Raw genomic sequence first — 11,930 nt, 5'->3', positions numbered from 1 at the left:
TGAGACCGTGAGAGAACCTGAATGAGTACATGGGCTACAATGCATCGATCTGATTACATTGTAAAACTATTTGAATGAAAGCTTAGAGTAAGCATTGCAAACAATGGTTTGTCTCACAGTTGTGACTACATCGCAAGCTGAGGTCTCTAGTCAGGATATGAATTCTGTCTCTTTCTCTCCCATTTAATTTCCATCACAACTGGTGCTGATTCGGATTCTCCACCACCTTACTGGGGAAAAGGATTGCACAGGCACCTTCAGCGATGGCACTGAACTTACACAACCACTCCTTGCATGGAATGAGCATAGGGACAAGATAGTACTTCACAGCACCTGAAAAGACAGTTCTTGTGGAATGCAACCATCTTCTGAAAACAGCTTGGATCAGAACCACCATATTCCTATCCTGTTGGAAGTGAAACAGCAGAGATCATTCCATGTGCAACTTAATTCTGTTTGTGTGTATAAATCAACTAGCCAAGAGGGGGATGAATGGAGGTGTTCTTAGCAACCAGGCAGAGTGTTATGATCTTTGCTGAAGTAGCACATGTCCTGACTGGCTATATAGTTTTGAAGGAGTTTTCCTCTGCATGTTTGGTTGAATGTCTCCCTGCTATGGATGAGACCTGAAGTAAGAAAGACAAAATTGCTCTGTTTGTTTCTGTTCAGTTTTGCTCAGGACGTTTCTCTCTTGACTCCACATGCATTATTTTAGTGACTTTGCTTACATTTCTAGCTTAGCCAAAAGGATTAATGGTATTAAAAGTTGCTGAGAAGCCTGAAGAAATTGACAGGACACACTCTCCCTATCTGCTTCCTCACTAAAGTTTTTCAGCCAGCAGAACCAAGGTGGTACCTGGTCCCAATCAGGCCAAAGTTAGTGTCCAGTTTATCAGTTCCCTTCAAGACAACCTGGACCTGACCCGTTGCAACCCACCCTACCATATTGCATGTGAAGAGAATATTTGAACTTAGCTTGGTTAAATAAATCTAGTTACAGCTTCTTCACTTAAGGTCTTATAGTGGCCTCCTTCAAGGGCCTTGGTGGAACCATCTTTTCTTTCAGGCATACATTAACCCAGCAAGCAAAACAAGGTTCTAGAGCTTCTTGCAATAACTTTATCCACATCTTCGGGCCACAAAAACAAATTCAGCCAAGCAACTGTGGTAGCATGAGGTTCTCATGGGACAATTCTGTGACAACTGTGGACTCCAGGATAGAAGGGATGCAAATGGTTTTGTCTGTCATGTGCTTTGCAAATAGGTCCCACAGCGACCAACTAATCACACATGTTTCTGGAAATCCATAAGCAGAACATGACAATGATGCACAATCTCTACTGTTTGGCAGTTGCATTGGGTCCCCAGAAGTATATCTGAATGTAGAATATTCCTCTTCAGTCCTAACTCCATTTGGCTGCTTTAGATATGGGCCTGATAAATCCCACAAAAGAGAAAGGCTGGTCATTACTACTACCAAAGAACAAGAAGCATGCAGAAGTCTGTATACGCCACCTGCTGTATATTATCTCCATTGCAATAAAAATCATAATTAATGAAGCTCTGCATCCAAAATCTGCATGCATCTGTCTCAGTTGAAAAATTCGGAATTACTGAAGCATGTTACAGTAGCGGGTATGCTGAATCCCAAAAGGATATTTCATCCTTTTGAATATTTTATAGTTTATATACCCCAGAGCAGAAAAATGTTAAAAGGCAGTCTTCCAATTAAGTGTGAAGGTTGCATCTTTACACACACTTTTCATGGAACAAGTCCCATTGAGCACAGTGAGCAAACATGCATTTTACTTGTTTAGTAAATTTCAATACCATCCTTCACCTGAGGATTACAGGGCAGTTTACATAGGATTGCAATGAATCATGTCCAATAACATTATGCCTTATCACATAGGTCTAGTTTTTGGCCACCCCTACCCCACATCCAATTCTTTCCAGTACTGTACTTGGAAAGTCCAAAACAGCCAAAATAAGAGGGGGAAAACACAATTACAGGGGAAAAGGTTTGGGACAACACTGAGATAGGGTGGACATCATAATGAAACTATGTTAAGTAAGCCTGAGTATGCTTAAGGCTTAAGAACACTTAAGAACACAAATATCTTATGGGATGACATCAGGGACCAGAATTCTATACAAGGATTCCAGTTAGGTGGTCCACTGGAAATTTGCCAGGAGTCCACTAGTTCATAACATTTGGAGGGAACCATGAAAGAAAGAGCAAGGTGTACTGTGTTGTTCGTATCAATGGAATAAGAAATACAGTGGTACCTCGGGTTACATATGCTTCAGGTTACATACGCTTCAGGTTACAGCCTCCGCTAACCCAGAAATAGTGCTTCAGGTTAAGAACTTTGCTTCAGGATGAGAACAGAAATCGTGCTCTGGCGGCGCAGCAGCAGCAGGAGGCCCCATTAGCTAAAGTGGTGCTTCAGGTTAAGAACATTTTCAGGTTAAGTACGGACCTCCGGAACGAATTAAGTACTTAACCCGAGGTACCACTGTATACTTCATAACCTAAGCAAATCTGGAGCCTGTCTAGGATATTTTACCGCCTGAGGCAAAGAAACAAAAAGTTCTCCCATTTATACAGAAGCCCAATAGACTGGCAGTTTAATCTTACTTCAACACCCACAGCAGGAAAGCACCCTTTAATGCACCTGAAGGAAGGATACTAATTTAGGGAGTGCAGATGTGCTACATGGTACACACAACTCTGCCCCTGAATACCTCCCTGCCACTCTCTGCCCCCTACCAGCATCTTCCATGCCAGGTGGCTGCCGCACACTACCTAATGGCAGGACCTGGTAAGTGTATGCTACATGGAAAGCTGGAATTGATTCACAGCCAAAAGACAATCTGAAATGCTGGGGTTTTGGTGATGGCAGAGAATCATTCAGAGAAAGTTTGGTTTGACAGAGAGTGCAGTATTTAATTAAGTTTCACTCGGTGTGGACATGACTAAGTTAGGTCCCTTAATTTCAGTGGGTCTGATGGGGTGAGCTCCCGTTGCTCAGTCCCTGCTCCTGCCAACCTAGCCGTTCAAAAGCATGTCAAAGTGCAAGTAGATAAATAGGTACTGTTCCGGCAGGAAGGTAAACGGTGTTTCCATGCGCTGCTCTGGTTCGCCAGAAGCAGCTTAGTCATGCTGGCCACATGACCCGGAAGCTGTATGCCAGCTTCCTCGGCCAATAAAGCAAGATGAGCGCCGCAACCCCAGAGTCGGTCACGACTGGACCTAATGGTCAGGGGTCCCTTTACCTTTTTAACTTGAGTAAAACTCAGTTGAATACCACTCAGATATTTTTTTTTATACTTCACCCTAATTTTAAATGCTGGCATAAATAAAAAACTGGATACAGAATAGTTTTACTGCTTTATTACAAAAAAACTATTGCAAGAAATGGTTAATGCTACAATACTGAAATAACATTTCACAACAGAATTATTGAAAGGTTTTAAACAATGTACAAATGCATTAGAAAATGCATCTGTGACTCATATATACACAAATCAGATACTTTCAAAGTAACTGAGATTTAAGTTTAGAATAGAAGCAAACAGTGTGGTTGTTTCATCCAGTTGCAGGCAGGAAAGAAGCTGGTCACTTCTGTTGTTGATGCATTTTCATACTGAAAGCAAAAAAGAGAATATTCAGGACCCTTCTCAGTAAAATGCCCACAAAAAGACAGTGAAAAACATCAACAGTTTGGAAAACAAAAGCTTGCAACATGTTTGTGGCAATCGCTCCAAATCCCTAACCCTGGCAAAAAGCCTATATATATAATCATGAAAAAGCAAGTCATGTTAGAGGCATAAGGGGACAATAATTAAGGTACCATAATAGTTAATTTAGAAAGGATGAAAAGTTAAATACTAGAGTGGCGGGGGGGGGGGAGAGAGAGAAACACTCACTCCCTATACTTTTTAAAGAGTAATGTGTAGGGATATCGCGGAGTGGGGAGTGGGGTCCGGAGGGAGCACACTTCCCCACCAGCAGGCAGCCACAATCTGCCTGCACGCGTGACCCTGGGGTGCAGGGAAAACTCCCCCTCAGACAAGTCATGGCGGTCTAGTGTTTCCCAACCTTTGGCCTCCAGCTCTTTTTGGACTACAATTCCCATCATCCCTGACCTTTGGTCTTGCTAGCTAGGGATGATGGGAGTTGTAGTCCAAAACCAGCTGGAGACCAAAGGTTGGGAAACACTGGTCTAGAACATCGTCCCCTATGTCTGACCTTTTGCGGTCTCAGAGTCAGTGGTGTCCTGTCTGTAAGTTTTTCCCTGAGACCTTTTGTCTCCATTCGTCATACATTGTGGAAGGGGAAAATGACGCTGTGGAACAGGTGCCAAAATAGCTTTGTACCACCCCACGATTTCGGGACAGAAGATGTGTAAAGGTCACAGCCCAAAAATGTATCTGCCTAGCTTGCATATTTGTTTCAATAAAAAGAGGCTCCACAGGAATGGTGGTAGCTCACTCACTACAGCCCACCTGTGCGCAGCTCACATGATGATCAACACCTGTCTTGGGCCTTCACTTCAGTAATGCTCATGGAAAGTAAAAGTTTAAATAAATAGACATACATACATACATACATACATATACTATTATATGTATACATGACAATTAAGGACACACACACAACTGACTAGGTGCCCATGTATGATGCTGTATGCAGTTCATAGTGGGGTTAGATACATGCATGCAGCCCCGATACCTTGCCATGTGTATATGCACCATAACACAATGTGGAATAGATTTAAATTTGTTGATGGTTGGGTGGAAGAGTGCTTGCCTTTTTAATGTCATTTAAATTCTGAACGCTCAGCTACCAATTGCATCGAAAGGTGATAAGCTGCACACAGGATTCTACTGGAAAGAAGCACAACTCGGCAGCGACACAGTGAGAATTGCAGCATCCAATAATGGAACAGCTTCAGGTTCTTCTAAACCTGATTGGATACTTTCTTTTCCTTATTACAAGAGGGAACCAGAACAGAACCATGGGAACCCTCAATTGCGATTGTCAACCAAAGTCACAATCTCCACCTACAGCAGGAGTGGGGCAACTCTGGCCCTTCAGATCTTGTTGGACTCCACCTCCCATCAGCCCCAACCAGCACGGCAAATGAACGGGGATAATGGGAACCATTGTCCAGCAACACCTGAAGGGCTACGGTTTCCTACCCCTCACCTACAAAATGGCAGGAATGATTGCATCTTCATTGAACCTGTCCTGTCTGCAACCTCCTAGAACCAAGTAAAGGTAAAGGGACCCCTGACCATTAGGTCCAGTCGTGGCCGACTATGGGATTGCGGCACTCATCTCGCTTTATTGGTCGAGGGAGCCGGCGTACAGCTTCCGGGTCATGTGGCCAGCATGACTAAGCCGCTTCTGGCGAACCAAAGCAGCGCACAGAAATGCCGTTTACCTTCCTGCCGGAGCGGTACCTATCTACTTGCACTTTGATGTGCTTTCGAACTGCTAGGTTGGCAAGAGCAGGGACCGAGCAACGGGAGCTCACCCCGTCATGGGGATTCAAACCGCCGACCTTCTGATCAGCAAGTCATAGGCTCTGTGGTTTAACCCACAGTGCCACCCACGTCCCAAGAACCTAGAACCAAAGCAGTATACAAAGACTGTAAAATCAAATCTATCAGATACGTTGTGGCACGATCATCAGCACGCTCACTAAGAATTAAAGCACAGTGTTCAATTGAGCTGATGTAGTATTGGTAGGACTAATGGGTTATTCAGTATGATTAGGATCAGGACTTCCCCCAGCTGGAACTCATTGGGACTCTAGTTCCGGCACCTCTCAGGTGGATGCCATTGCCATTCTAAGAAGACAAGGCAGGTGTTCATCCAGCACCTCTTTTTCTGGAAAAATAGCATTGATTAGGATTAATGGGTTATTGGTGACATGAGGAAGAGTGGAATATCTAGCAATTATTCTGGGAAATTTCTGCCTCCCATTGCTTCCTGCAGTCTTGGTATCTTAGGGCAACTAGATTACTTGACAGTAATCTATCCTGGCAGTCACTTGTAAATCAGATTTGAATGAAGGTTGATGTCATTCTTTTTCTAGGCTAGGGAACCGGTGGTCCTCCAGATGTTCTTGAAGTGCAGTTCCCCACAACCCTGCCCATCAGCCATGTTGCCTGGAGCTGATGAGAGTTACTAGTCCAACAAAGTTGGGCAGCCCCAGATTTTCCACCTCTTTTTCTCAAAAGAAAGAACAGCACAGTCCTTGAAGGATTCTATGGAATAAATTATTTGTCGATAAGCCCAAGCCCTCATCAAGAAACAGTCTGAGGGAACCAAATCTAAATATCACTCATCCATGGTGATACAAAAGATGTAACAATAAACTAAAAAAATGACTCTCTTGAAGTAGCTTCCCAGCTGTTGACTCTTGAGGGAAGCCACTTCACCCTGCCGAAGAATTTGGCTGGATCTGACTTCAATCCAGAGAACCCTCAGCAGGTGTGCTGCTGTACCCATATGCAAGTAATCCACACATTTGTGGAATATGGAGAGCCTTATGGATATTCCTCATGGTTTAGGCCATTGCAAGATGTGTTTTCTCTTCCCTTTACTTTACCCCACCTGAAATCCTTTCCCCATGGCTTTACCCACTTCTGTGCTGCATTCCTAGATTTAAACAGTATAATGAACCATTTGGCTATCCTTTAGCTCTTCTTGGACAAAGCTAATGAAACACATTTCTTATAGCTGAAAAACATATGGCCTTGCCTTGCTTTATACTCCATATGTATGGAAGCTTGCTAAGTCACCTGGAATCGTCTATCATGGCTTTAGTCCCTTACTCTTTATGCTTGTGGCCCTCCAGATTGCATTGAATTCTCATCATCTCTGACTGACAGCCATGCTGGCTAGGACTGGTGGGAATTGGAGTCCAACATTTGAAGGGCCCCACATTCCCCTGTCCCACTTTATATTATTTTCTGAAGCATGGGATAGCCCCAAAGCAATCAATGCTATAACACTATTATAACTAAGCAGATGTATGTGTAAGTGAAGTAATACTATACTCTGTCCTTGCCTTAGCCATGCGTCCTAGTACTCCCTTCTTCTGAGGCCACCCTGTGCTTGTTTTAGACTGCAAGCCCCTTGCGGCAGTGAGCTGCCACACCTATGTTCTTTGTAAAGCAACACTGACATAGATAGATGACAAAATTGTCATCGTAAGGTAGAATAAGTTGAACTCCAAGTTGAACTCCAAAGAGCCATACATCTGAGGAAGTTTGAGCAAGCCAAGGAACGCACGTCCTCTTGGATTATATATCATAGGGATGTCATCACCACACAGCTTTAAAATGTTAGCATTAGTCAATGTAAATATATTACCTCACAAAAAGCAGATTACTTAATATCTCTGATAAATGGGTCTGCGTATATACGAGGGCATGGACCATTTCACTGATGATGTTGAGACCATTTTATTTGAGAACAATCACTGCAAAACACAGTAAAAATGAACGAGAGAACCCAGAATTACAAGAATATGTAAGAGGACAAAGCTGGATTGTCCAAATGGGGTTTTGAACAATTAGGATTTAATTCCACAATCATAAAACAGATCTTTATACTGCCTTCTACATTTCTGCATGTAACAGAGATGCTTTTCATTCTGTTTGTGCTACATGCAAATACTCCTACTGTAACAATGTAGAAATCAAATGTACATTGTAGCCAATGTAGGTATTTTACTTAGTAGCAATCTGATTCAAGCTTCACGCGTAAAAATGCCCTTTAAAATGAACCCTAGCAGGTTAAAGTCCTAGGTTCCTCAGCAGAACTATCGCACACGTTACAAATACCAGTCAACTGGTTAATTTCTAAGTTGGTATCTCCTTTGTTTTGTAGAAGTCCTGGAAGATCAAGAACGGAAGAAATAATATAGTGAGGGACTGGAGAAGTGTCTTTTGGGGGCGTGACAGTTTTATTTATCCAAACTGTTGCTTTAAAACCTGCATTCAAGCCTCCTTGAATGTCTGTATCTAAAGAGTCACCAACCATCACGCAATCCTCAGGCTGAACCCCTAGAAGTTCACAACAGTGACGAAATATAGATGATGCCGGTTTCTCTTCTTTTTGCTCTCCCCCCACAACAATGGCATCAAAGTATGGCTGGCAAGCACAGGCTTCAATCTTTTCTCTTTGTGTCTGAGTGTCTCCATTTGTCAGCAGAAGCAAACGGACATATTTTCTAAGGTTGCTGAGCATCCCCCGTGTCTCTTCTGCCAAGGTCAGATGTTGCAGGCGGGTAGTTTTCCAAAGGAAATAACATTCTGTAGCTAGATTGCGGTTGGCTGTTCCTCCCTTTATTTCTTGTATAGCTTCTTCCCAGTGCTGAATCCTTAAGTCAGTAATACACATCTTAGAAGGATCGTGGCACTCTTTGAGGAGTTTGGCTTGGACTTTATCACAAATCAGGTGAGCTTCTTTTTCATCACAATGATGCTCGGACTGCAAGACATTTATCACCTATGAAGTGAAAGTTAAAACAGAACAGGATCAGTTTGGTGAAGATTCTACTGGTTTGCTCTGTACTGGACAGCTTATTTCTAAAAGATGTTCCACCAGAATGTGCAACAGCATGGATCCAATAAACTGCCACATGGAACGCAATACCTCAAGGACCGCCTCCATAATTACTGACCCAGACCCTGCAATCATCATCTGAGGGCCTTCTTCATGTGCCTCCTCCACGAGGGGTCTGGAGGGTGGCAACATGAAGTGGCTCCCCATTTGTGGAATGATTTCCCTAGGGAGGCTTGTCAGGCACCTTCATTACATATCTTTAGGCACCAGGCAAAAAACATTCCTCTTCTCGGAGGCCTTTGGCTAATTAAACAATCTATGGCCTTTTAAACTTGGGTGTGTGTGTGTTTGTTTGTTTTGTTTGTTATTATGTCGGCTGTTGTTGTGCTTTTATATTGTAAACTGCTCTGTGATTCTCAGATGAAGGACAGTATAGAAATTTAATAGATAATACTAAATAATAATATGACGATGAATGCAGCAATGCCACGCAGCCCGTATTCATCTCACAGACCCCATTTTCAAGAGCACAACTCTTTTAGTACTCATTCAGCCATTACTTTTGGATGCTCCATCAATTCTAGGGGTAATCTACAGTGTAATACACATCAAGAAATTCATGTATTTCAGCCATAACAACTTATACATTATTTAGAAATTGCTACAGCCCATACCTACAAGTTCTCAGCTGTCCTCTTATATTGTCCAACCAAGTCAGCAAAGCAGCAAAAACTAAATTAAAGGATACTGCACCTGCAGTCCTCTAATCCACATCCTGAAACAGCAATGCTGTTCTATTCTACATTTACACAAGAGCTCTCCTTTTGTTACAACGTGAGTTAATTTCTGCAAGGTGGGATGTTGGAACACTAGAGCTTTCTCTATGCAAGGGCACAAAGCCTTTTAACCACTACCATAATAGAGCCCATGTAAATGACATTAACCCCAGTAAGCATTTTGATTTAGAATGCCAAAATCAAATCATGGCATATTTTGTGAACTACATTATGCTGCGTATCCAAAGGGCGACACTATTTTCAAGTTCTTCATGTGAATTCCAAACTACTCTGTCTCTCACACACTGCATTTTTTTTAAAAAAAGGCAAAGCCTTTATCGTACTGTGCATAAAGTACATAAAGTGTCAAGGTACATTCTCTTCTTCTGGATTAATTGGTCAATGGCCAAGAACAAAAAACTATCCTCTGATTACTTGCTGTTACTTATGAGTACTTAATACATTAAGGGCTGTGGCTCAGTGCTTATGCTTTGCATGTAGAAGGTCCCAGCATCTTCAGGTTGGCCTGAAAGAGACCACCAACTAGAGAGTCACCCACCAGTCAGTGTAGCCAATATGGATTAAGGTAATAGACTAATGGTCAAATTCAGTATCCCTAAACTTGTCAGCATTCTTCACATGGCCCCCAGAAGTCAGCCGTTCAGGTACGAAGATGCCCTAAGAGAAGACATGCAAAATACCCACAGCACTTCCTCCCCTACAAGGGGCAAGAGGGTCTTTCCTTGAAAATATTCAAGAAAGAGATCCATAGTGAAACAGATTATCATCCAACAGTAATGACTGAAAGAGCTTAAAAGAAAATCCAATAGAATTTGTGCTCTTGAAAGTCGTGTCTGGGAGTGAATGCTGGCTGTGTGACATTGCTGCATTCATCACCACCATCACATTCTTTATTATTATCTATTAAATTTCTATACAGTGGTACCTCGGGTTAAGTACTTAATTTGTTCCAGAGGTCCGTTCTTAACCTGAAACTGTTCTTAACCTGAAGCACCACTTTAGCTATTGGGGCCTCCTGCTGCCGCCGCGCCGCCGGAGCACGATTTCTGTTCTCATCCTGAAGCAAAGTTCTTAACCCGAGGTAATATTTCTGGGTTAGTGGAGTCTCTAACCTGAAGTGTATGTAACCTGAAGCATATGTAACCTGAGGTACCACTGTACTGCCCTTCATCCGAGGATCACAAGGTGACTTAAAATATAAAAACACAAAAATACATAGCACAGGAACTAACAAAAATAATAACGCCTCTGCGCCCCGCCCCCTCCCCCGTTTAAAAGGCCATAGATGCTTTAATTAACTAAAGGCCAATATTGATTCAGCACTGGGTCCCCTTAGCCCGAGATGTCCGGGAGATGGGAGTTGCTTAAGTACTTTACTTCCTTAAAAACCACAAAAGGCACAACAGATTCAGAGCAGGAACAGTCTGGCAATAAGGCTTTACAGCTTATTATACTTGCACTTCCTTGTCGCTGTGTTTTTTTAACGGAGGAAGACCAGAAGGGAGGAGCTGGGTGCAACCGGTACCTCCTCAATGGCTCTCCTGCCTGCGGCGGCGGTGTCGATCAGCGTGTTGTCCAAGTCAAAGAAAACAGCCTTGACCCCTTGCAGCCCCATAGCAGCAGCAGCAGCAGCAGCAGCAGCAGCAGCAGCAGCAGCCGCCCCACTGGAGTCGCAGCGGGTCTCGCAGGTGGAGGAAACAGCCGCGTCCGCCCTGCCAGCTATGCAATCTCAGCTGGCCGATTCATTTGCTTGTGTCTCGCGAGAACTGGCAACACCCGAGAAAAAGCGAGACCGCTCCGAAAGGAATGCGGGACGTGCCCGTCGGAACTCCCGTCCCTGTGGGTTTCTCAGATAGACCCAGGCGTATAGACCTTTAAGTGTAGAGCAACGCACACAGCCAATTTCCGGGTCCTTCCGGGTTGAATTTTTGGGGAGTGTTGACATGGGCTCCGTTTTGAGCTGGAAATGTAAGCCAGCCTCAAGACCCTTAACGGTGGTCCATCATAGGTTGCTTAATCTCAGCCTGACCTCCCCCCCTCCCCCCGCAATATGGTCAATGGATCACATGGCAAGGCTACTACTTTCATAGCTGTCAACGTTTCCCGATTTTTAAGGGAAATTCCCTTATTCCGAAAAGGATTCCTCGCAAGAAAAGGGAAAAGTTGACAGCTATGACTACTTTGTAAGCTTCTCTCAGCTTTCACACTGCGCTCCAGGGCGATACAGGGACCAGAACTGTTGGGACCGGATTTGGACAGGCAGAGCAGACTCAAAAATAAAAAAAATACAATAATAAAATAAAATGAACGACGATTATTTTCCACACGGCTTGACCTTGTGTTAAAAGAGAAGGGGCGGGGAACTTTATTTACTCCTCCGTTGCTTCAGGCGGGAATGCCACATCACATTTCTCCATGGACACGTAGCAGCTCTCAGTTCCGCAATGGTGGGCATCGGAAAAAATGCTTTGTTCCCCTCTATCTGGACCCAGAAACGACCTATCGCAGCAGTGACAGAGCCACTGTAATTTTAATGCCGTATC

The 11,930-nt window shown here is 43.5% G+C and overlaps 1 protein-coding gene across 1 annotated transcript; it reads right to left on the bottom strand.

Annotated features, from left to right (window-relative positions):
• Positions 1-7,460: 7,460 nt before the first annotated feature.
• NANP (N-acetylneuraminic acid phosphatase) lies at positions 7,461-11,324 on the bottom strand. Its single transcript, XM_083731854.1, has 3 exons — positions 11,052-11,324; positions 10,913-11,021; positions 7,461-8,533 (listed from the first exon to the last, which is right to left on the bottom strand). Exons 2-3 carry the CDS (start codon positions 11,000-11,002, stop codon positions 7,811-7,813), a joined length of 813 nt encoding a protein of 270 aa, XP_083587980.1. The 5' UTR covers positions 11,003-11,021; positions 11,052-11,324; the 3' UTR covers positions 7,461-7,810.
• Positions 11,325-11,930: the final 606 nt, after the last annotated feature.

Source organism: Podarcis gaigeae (assembly GCF_964106915.1).
Source record: "Podarcis gaigeae genome assembly, chromosome: 3".
NCBI lineage: Eukaryota > Metazoa > Chordata > Lepidosauria > Squamata > Lacertidae > Podarcis > Podarcis gaigeae.
Note: the sequence above shows the minus strand (reverse complement) of the source record. Positions and strands in the feature narration are given on the sequence as shown.